Source organism: Macaca nemestrina, chromosome 17, assembly GCF_043159975.1.
Source record: "Macaca nemestrina isolate mMacNem1 chromosome 17, mMacNem.hap1, whole genome shotgun sequence".
Classification (NCBI taxonomy): Eukaryota; Metazoa; Chordata; class Mammalia; order Primates; family Cercopithecidae; genus Macaca; species Macaca nemestrina.
The window spans coordinates 62596177-62610946 of record NC_092141.1 but is presented as its reverse complement, the minus strand read 5'-3'; the positions used below and the strand labels follow the sequence as shown (position 1 = coordinate 62610946).

The 14770-nt window shown below is 52.1% G+C and overlaps 1 protein-coding gene across 3 annotated transcripts in view; it reads left to right on the top strand.

Annotated features, from left to right (window-relative positions):
- The window catches only part of LOC105472263 (plexin domain containing 1), an 89560-nt gene that overhangs the window by 59773 nt on the left and 15017 nt on the right, over positions 1-14770 (top strand). For 2 of the 3 annotated variants that reach the window (XM_011725348.3, XM_011725346.2), the window contains exons 8-9: positions 8560-8655; positions 13341-13422. In XM_011725348.3, the coding sequence (XP_011723650.1) occupies positions 8560-8655; positions 13341-13422 (178 nt within the window). The remainder of the gene's footprint in view (positions 1-8559; positions 8656-13340; positions 13423-14770) is intronic. The other variant, XM_011725347.2, reaches the window with a different exon arrangement.

Below are 14770 nucleotides of genomic sequence, written 5' to 3'. Positions count from 1 at the left end.
ATGCCTATAATCCCAGCACTTTGAGAGGCCGAGGCGGGTGGATTGTTTGAGGCCAGGAGTTCGAGACCAGCCTGGCCAAGATGGTGAAACCCCATCTCTACTAAAAATACAGAAATCAGCCAGGTGTGGTGGTGGGCACCTGTAATCCCAGCTCCTCGGGAGGCTGAGGCAGGAGAATTGCTTGAACGTGGGAGGTGGAAGCTGCAGTGAGCCGAGATTGTGCCACTGCACTCCAGCCTGGGCGACAGAGCAAGACCCTGTCTCAAAAACAAAAACAAAACAAAACAAAAACAAAAAACACGCCCCCCCCAAAACAAAAACAAAAACAAAAACAAAAACATTTCTTGTTTGGGCAGCAGCATTTGCCAAGTCTGGACCTGAGTATTTCTGAATCTTTGATGCCTGGAAGCAGAGATAAAACAGAACGCCTTAAACTGCCAGAAATGGTGCTGTGGGGCAGCCTGCGTCTTGGTTCCAGAAAGGATCTGTTGGTCATGGAGATGGAAGTCATTGTCTTGGGCAAGCTCCAGATGCTGGTGAAACAATCGAAAACAAATAACCCAGGCGGGGGGCGTAACGATTCTTTTATTAAAAAATAAAAATATTACCAAACCCACATTCGAACAAGTACAACCTGGCAGGTGAAGTGAGCAAATAGTTTCAATTAGAGATATAGTTCCACCCCCAACCCTCATCCCCCTTTCTGCTACCACTCAGCCTCCCCCACCACGCTGGTGTCTCTGGCTGCACCCATGTTTGGGGCACATCCCCAACTCTGCCCCCCAGCCCGGATGGTGGGGAAACCCATCCCTAGAGCCTGGCGTGAGGTTTCTAGGAGCCTTGCCTTCCCTGGCTGCCCCTTGTGTCTCTGTCCTGGAAATCAGTTCCCTTGAAAAGTTCGAGTCTCTATCTGTGCCCCACCCTGAGCACAGACAGTCTGAGTCCCTTTATCCCTCCCACTTCCCCTTCCTTCTGATGAGGGAAAGCTCAGCCCTGCAGCCTTGCAGGTGGAGAAATCCTGAAAGCCAGCTCTCCTCCCGCTTTCGGCTCTAGCTTAGGAGGGGACATGTCTGGTTTACTGTGGTCTTTGGGGGCTGTCCTTTTGAGAAAGGCAGTAATCTGTGGTGGGCTGGGGAGGAAGGGCGTGCTTCCTTTGGACTGTGGGCTGATGTTATAATAAGTTGCTGAGGTTTTCACGACTATTTGTAACCCATTCATTCACTCACAGTCATTTCTTAAGGTCCTGTTAAGTGCAAGGCCTGATGCTAGGGGATGAGGTACACAGATGAATTCCATGGATACTCTGTCTTAGCGGAGCCTGTGGTATGGCTGCAGGAGTGGCCAGGAGAGGAGATATTGACCGAGGGATGTAACAGGGGACACTGGACACTGCTCAGGGGGTTGTAGACTCAGCGGGGCCGGGTCGGGGGGGCAGTAACGTTGCCTGAGAGTGGGGGAAGTCTTCAAGGAGGGGACATCAGTTGAGCTGAGTCTTGAAGCATGAGGCAGTTGAAGTAAGAAATGTTGACGCTGGACTCTAGAACCCATGGCCTCAGGCACCCTGGAAGTCAGGACACGGGAGACCTGGAATTTCATGTTTATTTTTGATCCCATTGCATTTTGGTGCTGAAGGGGAAGGAGAGATGGCCCCTGGGGGTAGTGAGTGGGGATGGCGTGAGAAAGTCTGCTTCAAACTTTCCATCCTCATCTAGATGTTCCCAGGCCCCCAGCCTCACTCAGAGCCCAGGTCATCTTCTCATAGCCATTGACATCACTCAGGGGCGCCTCCAGCACAGGCGGCCTTGGTGCCACGTCTGGGCATGTGAATTACAAAAAGGTGCCCAACCTCACTCCAGTCTCTGTCAGATCCCACTCGTGCTTGGCAAAGGGTCTTTCTTGTGTCAAAGGGTCGTATATGTGTGTGCATATGAGTGTGTGCTCATGTGCAGGTGTGTGTTAGTCTCAGAGGGCTGGGGTGTGCACACGCGTGTACAGGGCTCTGTGGACCCCTCACCCCCTCAGCTTTCGATGGAGGGTTCCCTCCTCTAGAGCCACAGTGACTCTGTAGACACCTGGCAGTTACTGCCTGATATTTATGAGGCTTGCCATGGGGCCTCCTCTCTCAGACTTAGGATTCTTTAGGAGACAAACGCACAATCATTCCATCTTTTGGATTTTGGCTTAATTTTTTTTTTTTTTTTTTTTTTTTTTGAGACGGAGTCTTGCTCTGTAGCCCGGGCTGGAGTGCAGTGGCCGGATCTCAGCTCACTGCAAGCTCCGCCTCCCGGGTTTACGCCATTCTCCTGCCTCAGCCTCCGGAGTAGCTGGGACTACAGGCGCCCGCCACCTCGCCCGGCTAGTTTTTTGTATTTTTAGTAGAGACGGGGTTTCACGGTGTTAGCCAGGATGGTCTCGATCTCCTGACCTCGTGATCCGCCCGTCTCGGCCTCCCAAAGTGCTGGGATTACAGGCTTGAGCCACCGCGCCCGGCCTCGGATTTTGGCTTAATTAATTATTTTACTTATTTATTTTTTTTAAGATGGAGTCTTTCTCTGTCGCCCAGGCTGGAGTGCAATGGTGCAATCTCGGCTTATTGCAGCCTCTGCCTCCCAGGTTCAAGCGATTCCCCTGCCTCAGCCACCTGGGTAGCTGGGATTACAGGTGTGTGCTACCATGCCTGGCTAATTTTTGTATTTTTAGTACAGACAAGGTTTCACCATGTTGGCCAGGCTGGTCTCAAACTCCTGACCTCAGGTGATCCGCCCACCTTGACCTCCCAAAGTGCTGGGATTACAGGTGTGAGCCACCATGCTCATCTAAATTGTAAAGAGATGTGGCCTGACGTGGTGGCTCGCACCTGTAACCCCAGCACTTTGGGAATTGGAGGCGGGAGGATTGCTTGGGGCCAGGAGTTTGGGATCAGCCTGGGCAACATAGGGAGACCCTGTCTATACCATAGAATAAAAAAAAAATTACCAGGGCATGTGCCTTTGGTGGGGGAGGTGGAGCTGCGGGGAGGGACTGAAGCGGGAGAATCACTTGAGCCCAGGAAGCCAAGGCTGCAGTGAGCCATGATTTCGTCACTCCAGCCTGGCAACAGAGTGAGACCCTGTCTCAAACCAAACCAAACAAAACAAAAAAGAAAGAAATGTAAATGTTTCCCTTTGACTCTTTTAGAAACACAAATCAGGAAGCTCTTAGCAGGGGTGTGCTGGAGATCATGTATGCAGCTGGGTGAGAGGCGACTGAATATGGCTCTTCCTAACTCCATGTTCAGTAACTTTTTTGAAAGGGTAGCTGGAAGTCAGCCACTGTGGGAGTATTTACACCACAGAAAATGGCAACAACTGCAAGTCAGGACTCCTCTGCCCCTACCTGCACCCATCCCCCAGGCAGTTGTTAAATATTTATCTGCACTCACAACTTTGGTGACTTTCTGGAGCCTCAGTGGCTTTGAGCCCTGAGGTTTTTTAAAAGTCTAGCCTCTGATTTTAAAACAAAGACCGTGTGGCTTTGGGCAAATAACATCCCCTCTCCAATCTCACTTTTCTCCTTTGTAAAGTGGGGAGAGCAGCGATGTCTGTCTGTGCACCTCAGAAAGTTGTAAGAGCAAATGAGATGGTGCAGCTCCAGGTAACCTGCAAGGCTGCGAGCTCACGGAGTGCTCTGCGCTCAGCACAGCCCCTGCACACAGCAGGTGTCCGCACCTACGTGCTAAAGGAGTCAGCAAATGTGCTGCATGGTGGCGCTGTGCTCTTGTAGTTTTCTCATTTAAGTAGATGTTTTCCATTTAAGACTGTGGCTAGGCTTGGTAAATTGTAAAGAGATGTGGCCTGTGTGGTGACTCATGCCTAGAATCTCAGCACTTTGGGAGGCTGAGGCAGGCAGATTGCTTGAGCCCGGGAGTTGGAGACCAGCCTGGGTAATACAAGGAGATCCCATCTCTACTAAGAATGCAAAAATTAGCCAGGCATGATGGAGTGTGCCTGTAATACCAGCTACTTGGGAGGCTGAGGCAGAAGGATCACTGAGCCTGGGAGGTCAAGGCTGCGATTGTGCCATTGCACTCCAGCCTGGGTGACAGAGCGAGACCATGTCTCTAAATAAATAAACAATCTAAAAGTAAAGTGTTATACAAAGTTCTATCCGTCTATGGGTTAATCTGTCTGAACCTCAGTTTCCCCTCTTATGAATGAATGGCAGGACAACTTGACTTTTTTTTTTTTTTTTTTTTTTTTGAGATAGAATCTCACTCTGTTGCCCAGGCTGGAGTGTAGTGGTGCAATTTCGGCTCACTGCAGCTTCCACCTCCCGGGTTCAAGCAATTCTCCCGCCTTAGCCTCCCACGTAGCTGGGATTACAGGCGCCCACCACCGCACCTGGCTAATTTTTAAAATTTTTAGTAGAGATGGGGTTTCACCATGTTGGCCAGACTGGTTGCAAACTCCTGACCTCAAGTGATCCACCTGCCTCGGCCTCCCAAAGTGCTGAGATTACAGGTGCCTGGCCAACTTGACTTCTTAACTCCTTTGCTCTCTCAACCTGATATGAGTCTCCGCAGCTGTAGCTCATCTCCTCTCTTGAAAAGCCCACACCTGCGCAGCGCTCGCCTTGGGGACCACCTGGACTCCTCATCCCACCCACTCTGTCCAGCTGCTTTCCTGAGAAGCAGCAAGTTCCCTGATCTGCCTGAGATGGAAGGGAGGGAAACGTGGAAGGAGGCCTGGATCTCATTCTAAACCATCCGGCTGCAGTGCAGGAGTCGGGCAAAGGAAGGAGCTACGGGGCTGGAGCTGTCATCCTCCTGGTAGGAAAGGACGACCAAGGCTAAAGTCCTCTCCACCGCCTCTCCCCATGGGAGTCAGTGGGTGTGTGTTGCGGGGAGACGGATTCCAAGATAAGTACTCTCTGAGCAGCCCTCAGAGGGGGTGTGGGAAATTCACCTCAGCCTCCAGGGTCCCCAGGTCCGTTCACCACCTGAGCACTGCCGTACCCCACTGCTCCCATGACCTCATTCTCTAGTGGGGGCAAAAGCCAGAAACAGTAACCAGGAAGAAACAAGGGGAAGCCAGGGTGGGGGCAGTGGCATCCACAGCAGGAGAGGCAGGCAGCCCGGACTGTGGGGGCGGCAGAAGAGAAGAGAGGAGAGGCCTGCAGGATGACAGGTGGGAACAGGGGGTCTGGATTGCCAGCACAGTACCACAGTCAGGCCGCCTCTGTGGGCCTCCTCTCTCTTCACAGCAGCGGGGACCTGGAGGACCCATCAGAGACTTGCTGACAAGAAATATGCCGTCCTAGAGACAGAGACAGAGGTAGACAGACGGAGTAAGGACAAGAGAGAGAAAGCAATGTGTGCCATCCTTCCTCCGCATGTTCAAGTTTGTAAACATTGCTTAGGGTGGAGTTTCAGGGGTTAGAAGAGCCTGAAAATGCCCTAGAGTCTCAGCCAAGAAAAACAGCAAAAACGCAGTCGGGGCAGAGAGAAAAGGGGCTCACACGCTTCGAGGGCTCCTGGGGTCCTCGTGCGTCACACACACAGTGTCTCCATTATTCTCAGAACAACACCATTCGAATGGCATCACCAGCCTCACGTATGGATGTGGCTCACTGAGTCCCCCGTCCAAGGTCACACAGGCGGTAAGGGCAGAGCCTGTCTGCTCAGCGGTGGCAACCCTAAGCCTCCTCTCCCTGTGTGGTCACTCTCCGGGGGCCGAGCTTCTCTTCCTCCATGCTCTCATCAGTGCCCCCATCTGCTTTCCCCTTTCCACTCGGCCTGGAGCAGCACCTGGCCCATGGGTAGCAGGTGCACCCTCCTAGTGGCATGGGAGTCGGGAGAGCACCAGCATTTCAGACATAAGCCTCAGGGCTGCAGGTGCTGTTCAGTTCCAGGGGATCTTTACTGACACCAATGCCACAGCAGCCTTCTTTTCACTGCATGGAATGACATCCGAGGTCTTGAATGTTTCAGGGGCTGAGGTGTCCTGCAGCAGGGCAGTGTGGTGGGAAGAGAGCATGCTTTGGTGCCAGACCCACGGGGGTGCAGTCCTGGGTTAAGTAGGAGGGACTAATTCCAAGGTTAAGGATAAATAAATAATGAGATACAGGTCAGGCATGGTAGCTCACGCCTGTAATCCCAGCATTTTGGGAGTCTGAGGCAGGCGTATCACCTGAGGTCAGGAGTTTGGGACCAGCCTGGCCAATATGGTGAAACCCCCCTCTCTACCAAAAATACAAAATATTAGCCAGGTGTAGTGGCGGGCACCTGTAATCCCAGCTACTCGGGAAGCTGAGGCAGGAGAATTGCTTGAACCTGGGAGGCGGTGGTTGCAGTGAACCGAGATCATCCCACTGCACTCCAGCCTGGGTGACAGAGCGAGACTCAGTCTCAATCAACCAATCAATAAAGAGATATAGCTGAGATGCTATGTGAAACACAGACAAAACTCCTCTAGATTCCTTATATAGGAGGGAACATGGGGGCGGGGCACCCAACAGTGGCACGGGACGCCCACCCCTTTGTGGATGCCCCTACTCAGCTCTGCTGCCACCCTGGGAAATTTTCCTCCAAACCACCTTCAGCTGAGCAAGAAACATATGTCCCCACCTACTTCTAGTTACGAAAACTCAATTCAAACTCGCTTAAACGGAAAAGGGGATGCACGGAGGATACTGAAGTAGCCCAAAGAACCAAAAGAAGAGCTGAACACCGGGGCAGGTCCCAGAACCCCAGGGCCCAGAACACACCAGCACTTCCTGTTTCTCTCCACGAGGTGGCTTCATTCTCTGGCTTTCCCCATGAGCCGAGAACTGTGGCCATTCACAGGCTCAGAGCTTGCATCTTCCCAGCTTCATTACCAGAGAGCAAAAGGCCTCTTGGTTACAGTTGAAAAGTCCCAGGGAAATTCTCTGATTGGTCCAGCTCACAGCAGATACCCAGCCCTGGACCAATCACAGCCTGGCCAGAGAGGCAGGATCATGGAAGAAGATGGCAGCTGTGCAGTCCACCTGTAGGAATGGGCCAGGCACAGTACCCCAAGGGGAATGCTGCTGTTTCCAGAAGACGAAAGGGTGTTGGGCAGACCAAACACGGAGTGGCCCTTTCCTCTTGTTGGGTAATTCATTCTCAAAGCTCAACTCCTGGCTGTCTGTTTCTTATTCTTTTTCCTTTTCCTTCCCTCCCTCCCTCCCTCCCTCCCTTCCTCCCTCCCTTCCTTCCTTCTTCCTTTTCTTTCTTTTTCTCTTTCTCTTTCTTTCCCTTCTTTCTTTCTCTTTCTTGCTTCTTCTTTCTTTCTCTCTCTCTCTCTTTTTTTTTTTTTCAGAGTCTCGCTCTTGTCACCCAGGCTGGAGTGCAGTAGCACAACCTCAGCTGACTGCAACCTCTGCCTCCCGGGTTCAAGCGATTCTCCTGCCTCAGCCTCTCAAGTAGCTGGGATTACAGGCATGTGCTACCAAGCCAGATAATTTTTGTATTTTTAGTAGAGACAGGGTTTCTGCTAAAAACCCCGTTGGCCAGGCTGGTCTCGAACTCCTGACCTCAAGTGATCCACCTGCCTCAGCCTCCCAAAGTGCTGGGATTACAGGCACGAGCCACCACGCCCGGCTGGGCTGCCTGCCTTTCAAAGTTGAAGAAAACCAACCCCAAGTCATGGTTCCTGGGTGGGTATCGTGGCCTAGAGAGAAGTATCAGAGCACCTCAGATTGCCATTTTAAAAGAAGCCTTTTCATCTACAATTCCAGCTTTTTCCTCCCAAGGGTGTTGTGGCAGGTGTTTCTGTCTTTCCACTCCACAGACAAGAAACTGAGGTCCAAATGACTTGCCTAAGGTTATCCAGCAAGTCATGAGCAGAACTAGAATGAACTTGGGTCTCATGACTCTGAGGTCCTGTGAGAAGTTTCTGCAGGGACCGAAGTAGGACTTGAGCCTGGCTCCAAGCCCTGAGGCTTGCTGGGGCATTTGTCCATCAGGGGTGAGGTGGATGGTGGACAGCAACATGCAAAAGTCAGCCTGTCCATCTGTAGACATTCACAGAGCACTCCGCAAGGTTCAGGACCAGATGATCATGGTCTCACACATCTCCAGCCTCCAAATAGACCCTCGTGTCCACACAGTGTGGTGAGTGCAGTGGGACAGGGGGCACCTGGCCTGAGTTGAGGAAAGGAGGGAGCTGGCCAAGGAGAGCTGCTCAGGGGAAGTGGCCCTCGAGCTGGATCTGCAAGGATGAGCTAGACAGGGACAAGAGGTGGAAGAACATCTTGGGTCAGGGGAATAGCAGTTGTGAAGGTGCAGAGGTAAGGGGAAGCAAGCACGGGATCTCCTTTGTTCTGCCTCCCGGAGCAGCCAGGTCTCTGCGTTGTCACTTAGCCTCACACCACGATACTCTCCTCTCCAGGTCCGCACCTGTCTCTGTCTCCAGCAGCGCCAACATCATCGTCCCAGGCTGTTGGGTGCACTTACTGCCTTCAGTGGCAGCAGGCTGACCTGTCAGGCTGTCTGGGAAGAGGCCTCGATGCCCTCTGCCTGTGACATGCTCCTGACAACAGGCTCTGCCTCTGTTTCAGAATCTCGGCGAAGGAGCATCTTTGAATACCACCGCATAGAGCTGGACCCCAGCAAGATCACCAGCATGTCGGCCGTGGAGTTCACCCCATTGCCGAGTGAGTAGGGGTCATTCCACCATCTCGGAAAGAGCTCTGGAGTCAAGCAGACGGGCATCAGGTCCCAGGCCCATGGCTGACTCCTGTTTTGTGCAGCCATCTAACTTTTCAGGGCCTCCATCTCTCTTTTGTAACCCGGGCCTGATGCCACCCCCCTCCCAGAGATAGGGTAAGGGTGAGAACCACCTAGGTGGAGTTAAGCACGTTGGCTGCAGCTCTGACACTGACGGGTCCATTCCAGGCCTGGGGTGGGGGTGAGGGCTTGATCTAGGACAGCTATTATTATTCCCACATAACTGAAACCCAGGAAAGCTGTACCTCTGAGAACACGTAGACTGAGCCCCCAGAAAAGGTGATCCAGGAACTGGATGGGCCCCAGTCTGTCACTGTATTATCCTTACAGGAGGTGATGGAGGGATTTAGCAGGTGGCCTCCATGAATCATGGGGCCCTGGCCCGCTGTACCCCACTCACCCACGCTGAAGGCAGCCATGGCCGAGGCCCCACCTGCTGTTGTGGAGCCCACAGGATCCACGGTGGATGCTCTTCGGGATGGGGCTGGGACAGCTGAGAACGCGGGAAAGGGGACAAGGAGGACAGCATCATCCTTCTTGTTTTTTTTTTTTTTTTTTTTTGAGACAGAGTCTCGCTCTGTCACCCAGGCTAGAATGCAGTGGCGCATCTCAGCTCACTGCAAGCTCCGCCTCCCAGGTTCACGCCATTCTCCTGCCTCAGCCTCCCAAGTAGCTGGGACTACAGGTACCCGCCACCTCGCCCGGCTAATTTTTTGTATTTTTTAGTAGAGACGGGGTTTCACTATGTTTGCCAGGATGGTCTCAATCTCCTGACCTCGTGATCCACCCATCTCGGCCTCCCAAAGTGCTGGGATTATAGGCGTGAGCCACCGTGCCTGGCCCCTTCTTGTTTTATGAAGGTTTTCATTTCTTCTCCCATCTCGTGGTGCCCCCAGCTTCCTGCTGAAGCCATGGCCTTCTCCCTGCCTCAGTGGCATTTCTTCTTCTTCTTCTTTTTTTTTTTTTTTTTTTTGAGACAGAGTCTCACTCTGTTGCCGAGGCTGGAGTGCAGTGGTGTGATCTCAGCTCACTGCAACCTCTACCTCCCAAGTTCAAGTGATTCTCCTGCCTCAGCCTCCCAAATGGCTGGGATTACAGGCACCTGCCACCATGCTGGGCTAATTTTTGTATTTTTAATAGAGATGGGGTTTCACTCTGTTGGCCAGGCTGATTTTGAACTCCTGGCCTCAACTGATCCACCTGCCTTGGCCTCCCAAAGTGCTGGGATTACAGGTGTGAGCCACCACCCCTAGTTTTGGGATTTCAGGCGTGAGTCACCGTGCCCAGTGTTGGAATTAATTATAGGCATGAGCAACCACGCCTGGGCTTCAGTGGCATTTCTTGCCTCTCTTTACTCCTGCTTCCTCTTCCTTGGAGGTTCTGAGAGCAGGGGATGGAGAAACAAGAGGAAGAGAAGGAGAGAGGATCTTCTTGAATGCTAGGCCACGTCTCAGACAGGGCTCAGCAGGTGTCTTTCCCTAGAGAACAGGAAGGACCCAGACACCGGGGGGTCACAAGGCTGGGACACTTTAGAGGTCACAGCCATACCCCAACCCTATCACTCCATCAGGGCAGAAGGCCCAGAGCCTGAGAACAGGGCTCCTCTAGGACTGGTGAGAGCAAACCTCAGGCTCTATGATGTGGATAAAACTGCATTTAGAAGCAAGGACATCCAAGGGCAGGACTGACTGCCTGGGCGGAAGCAGTGGAAATGTTCTGGGAATGTGTTTCTGGGACACTGTACATTTAAGGCACTTCTCACCCCTCCCGTGAATTTTGTAAGCATTTAATAGCATTCAGGCCATCTGAAATGCTGATGAGAAATAAAGGTTGGTAGGTGTTATGAAAGCCCAGGAGGATCCCAGGAGTTTCTCTGTGGCCGGTTTGGCTGGAGTCCTTTTTTTTTTTTGAGATGGAGTCTCGCTCTGTCACCCAGGCTGGAGTGCAGTGGTCGGATCTCACCTCACTGCAAGCTCCGCCTCCCGGGTTTACGCCATTCTCCTGCCTCAGCCTCCCGGGTAGCTGGAGTACAGGTGCCCGCCACCTTGCCCGGCTAGTTTTTTGTATTTTTTAGTAGAGATGGGGTTTCACCGTGTTAGCCAGGATGGTCTCGATCTCCTGATCTCGTGATCCGCCCATCTTGGCCTCCCAAAGTGCAGGGATTACAGGCTTGAGCCACCGTGCCCAGCGGCTGGAGTCTTTTAAGGAGCCTTCAAAGTCAGTGGGAGAGGCAAGGGCAGGGTTCCCTACTGGATGCAGCTGGCGAAGGAGGGGTAATGCTATCAAGGCTGTGATTTGGGTCCCTGGGAGGCCAGATAAAGAGAAAACTCTCTGCATCCCCTGGCTTCTCCCTTGCCATTTGGGTGAGGGAAGGATTTGTCCAGATTACTTCGGAGGGGTGAGTGGCTTATCTCCAAGCTGTCGTATTCTGTGGCTGGTCCCTCCTGGTCCCTCTTCTAGGAGAGACCCATAAAAAAGTGGCCTGGGGTGGGACTGAGAACTGAGGCAGGGGCAGGGGAAACCCACAGTGAGACCTCAAGGCTAAGAGCTCGAACTCTATGCTCAAACAGACCTTGGTTCAAACCCAGACCTCTCACTCTCAGCTCCACGACTCTCTCCAAGCTTCAGTTCCCTGCTCCATAAAATGAGGATAACAAGAGCACTTATATATTGATTCAACATACCATGTGCCAGGCACTGTTCCAGACCCCCTGGATACACAGGGAACAGAACAGCCAGAGAGTGCTCATCCTCCTGCACAGGGCAGCCCCTGCTTCTTTCCTGCCCGTGGCTCTTTCCATCCACTCTCCCAGGGCCTTCAACATCATGGCAGACAAAAGGACACAGTGCCACCCATTGCCAGTCCCTCCCAGAGTGACTGAAGGTGGTCATACTGTGCCCACACAGCCTCTCTCCCACTCACCAAGGGCTGGTTCCCAGCTGCTATCTTGCTGGGGCTCCATGTCATGTACATTGGCTCCTGAGTTAATGGATCACATGAGAACTCACGCAGGAAGAAATGCATGCAATGTTGATCAAATGAGTGGTCGTTTTCTGTTGCTAGTTGTCACTCTTGTGGCTATCAAGGTGTTCTGTTCTGTTGCTTATAAGATAAGCCCTTCTGCACACAGTTGTTCTAGGTGAGTGCCTGTCTCTCTTTGCAGTAAAATATATGGTCTTTGTGACAGCTACTTGCCACTCAGAGGTCATCTGGTTCATTAAACTGAGTAGCACTGGATTGCAAGTGAACAGCTCTTAAATCCAGCCCCCATGCCTACTGCGCCCCCTGCCCTGCTGCTCCCCTGCCTGACCTGTGCCAGAAGGGTTCACGCACCCTCCAGCAACCTGGTCCCACTAATCTCTCTGCTCTCTGGCTCTGTCCTGCCCAGGCTGGGCCCCAGATGTCGCTCCCTCTTCATTCCTACTAATTCCGGCCCCTTCGCTCTACACAGCCTGGTAGCAGTTCTGGCCGCTGCTGGGACCATGTCTGGGCCGTTCTCCTCCTGGCTCTGCACACAGGGCCTTTCTGCCTTGACTTCTTCTCCCCCAGGAGAGCTGTTCTCTCCCCATGGACCGAACATCAGGAGTGGGCAGTGAGTGCCCCCAGCAAGCACTGGGGGGCAACCAGAGCATCTTTTAAAACAGTAACTGTTATTGTACATATTTCCGGTATACAACATGATGCTATGGGATGCATATAGACAGTGAGAAGGTTACCATGATGAAGCAATTAGCATATCCATCATCTCACGGTTACATAGACTTTTCGTTCTTGTGGCAAGAGCATCTAAAATCTACTCATTTAGCATGAACTCCACATACAGTACAATTTTATTACTACAGTCCTCATGTTATACAGTAGATTCTAGCCTTGTTCATCCTACATACCTGCTACTTTGTATCCTCTGACCTTTAAAAAATCCCTTTCAACCCTTTGTGGGGTACACACCTGGAAGTAACCGGGTGTGGTGGCGGGCACCTGTAATCCCAGCTACTCCGGAGGCCGAGGCAGGAGAATCGCTTACAGCACCTTGTGATTTGCCTTCATAGACCTCATGAGAATTCTAATTCTGTAGTGATTTTTGATTATCTGTTTAGCGTCTGTCTCCCCATATGAGTCTAAGCCCTAAGAAGGCAGGGACTAGGTCACACTGCTGAATCCCCAGCACCCAGTTTAGGGCCTGACCTTCTGGTGAGAAGGAAGGAAGCTAGGGAGGGAGGAAGTGAGGGAGGGAGGGAGCAAGGGAAAGAGGGACAGAAGAAGGAAAAAAGGGAGGGAGGGAGGGAGGGCGGGGAGGCTGAGGCAGGAGGATTGCTTGAGCCCAGGAGTTTGAGGCTATAGTGAGCCATGATCAGGTCATTGCACGCCAGCCTGGGCAACACAGCGAGACCTCATCCCTTAAAACAAAAAAAAAAAAAAAAGAAAAGAGGAAAAAAAAAGAAGTTAGGAATTGGGGCTGGTCTGGACCAAGGGAGGTGGCATTAATGACCTCAAAGGTCCCCTTGAAGTCAGGGGCCCCACAGTTCTGTAAATACCAGGAATTCAGAGTTGCACCCTTTGGAGCCCATGGAGAGGCTCAGTGCTGAGCGGCCACTGCCTTCTCTCTTGCAGCCTGCCTACAGCATAGGAGCTGTGACGCCTGCATGTCCTCGGACCTGTCCTTCAACTGCAGCTGGTGCCATGTCCTCCAGAGGTTTGTGCCCAGGGTTACCCACTGACTCCTACTGGCCGAACATGGATGAGAGGAAGAGGGTGGCACGGCCCCGCTCCCGGCCTCAATGCCCACAGTCGGCCAACATTAGAGTATCTCTGGCCAGTGCCACTCTGATTCTTAGGACAAGAATATGGCCTGGGGGCTTCTGGAAGACCATTCAGGGATTCCAGCTGCTCGGGCTTCCTCCTCACACCCAGGAGGGGAGGATTCATCCTGAAACAGGGCTTCTCAGAGTGGTCCACAGCTGTGGGCATCAGACCTTGGGCTCCAGTTAAACATGCAGATTCCTGGGACCCATCCCAGACCCTCTGTATCAGGATCTCTGGGAGAGAACCCAGGAAGCTGCATTTTAACATCATGCCTCATCTGTAAGCAAGTGTCAGAACTGCCAGTTCACAGATAAAGTCTGGTCCAAAGACCCATGACCCCAAAACACCACCTCAAGATCTTTCTTGGGCTGCAAGGGATTTTTCTGAAGACCAGGGGTGTGGACCACAGGCATCCATGGAAAGTTGGGGGAGCTAAAAAGCTGTGTTTGCTTGCTTTTAGAAGCTCAGAAAGTTCTGGGTGAGATTCAGTTTCAGTGATAAAGTTCTTAAATCCATCTCCACTTCCACTCCTTGTTCTGAAATCATTTCCTCACAGATTAGACTCAGAATTCAAGCTCTGTTCCCTGTCCAAGATAAATAAATGACAGGAGGAGGGGGAAGAAAAAGATTTCCTTGGGGACTAGAGTTCTCATGAGAGTGGGAAGCCCTATGAACTCCCAGAGCTTTTAAGGCAATCTCGAAAATTGCTAAATTATAGTCTCTGAGTTCCCGTGCAGCTGTGGTGCTGTTCCTTTCCAATGCTCCTTTCCAGTGCTTGCTTGCTTGCTTTTTTTTTTTTTTTTTTTTTGAAACAGAGTTTTGCTCTTGTTGCCCAGGCTGGAGTGCAATGGTGCAATCTCGGCTCACTGCAACCTTCACCTCCCGGGTTCAAGTGATTCTCCTGCCTCAGCCTTCTGAGTAGCTGGGATTACAGGCACACACTGCCACACCCAGCTAAATTTTTTGTATTTTTTTAGTAGAGACAGGGTTTCGCCATATTGGCCAGGCTGGTCTCAAACACCTGACCTCAGGTAATCCACCTGTCTCGGCCTTCCAAAGTGTTGGGATTACGGGCGTGAACTGCTGCCCCTGGTCCCAGTGATTTCCTATGCCTCCACACCATGGCCCACTCTGGAGTCTAAGGGTAACATTAATTCCAGGATTCCTTTGCTCCTTTCCAATATCCTGCTGCAAGTGTAGAAGTTCTCACCTTTATAGGCAGCCTGCCTAGCACACGG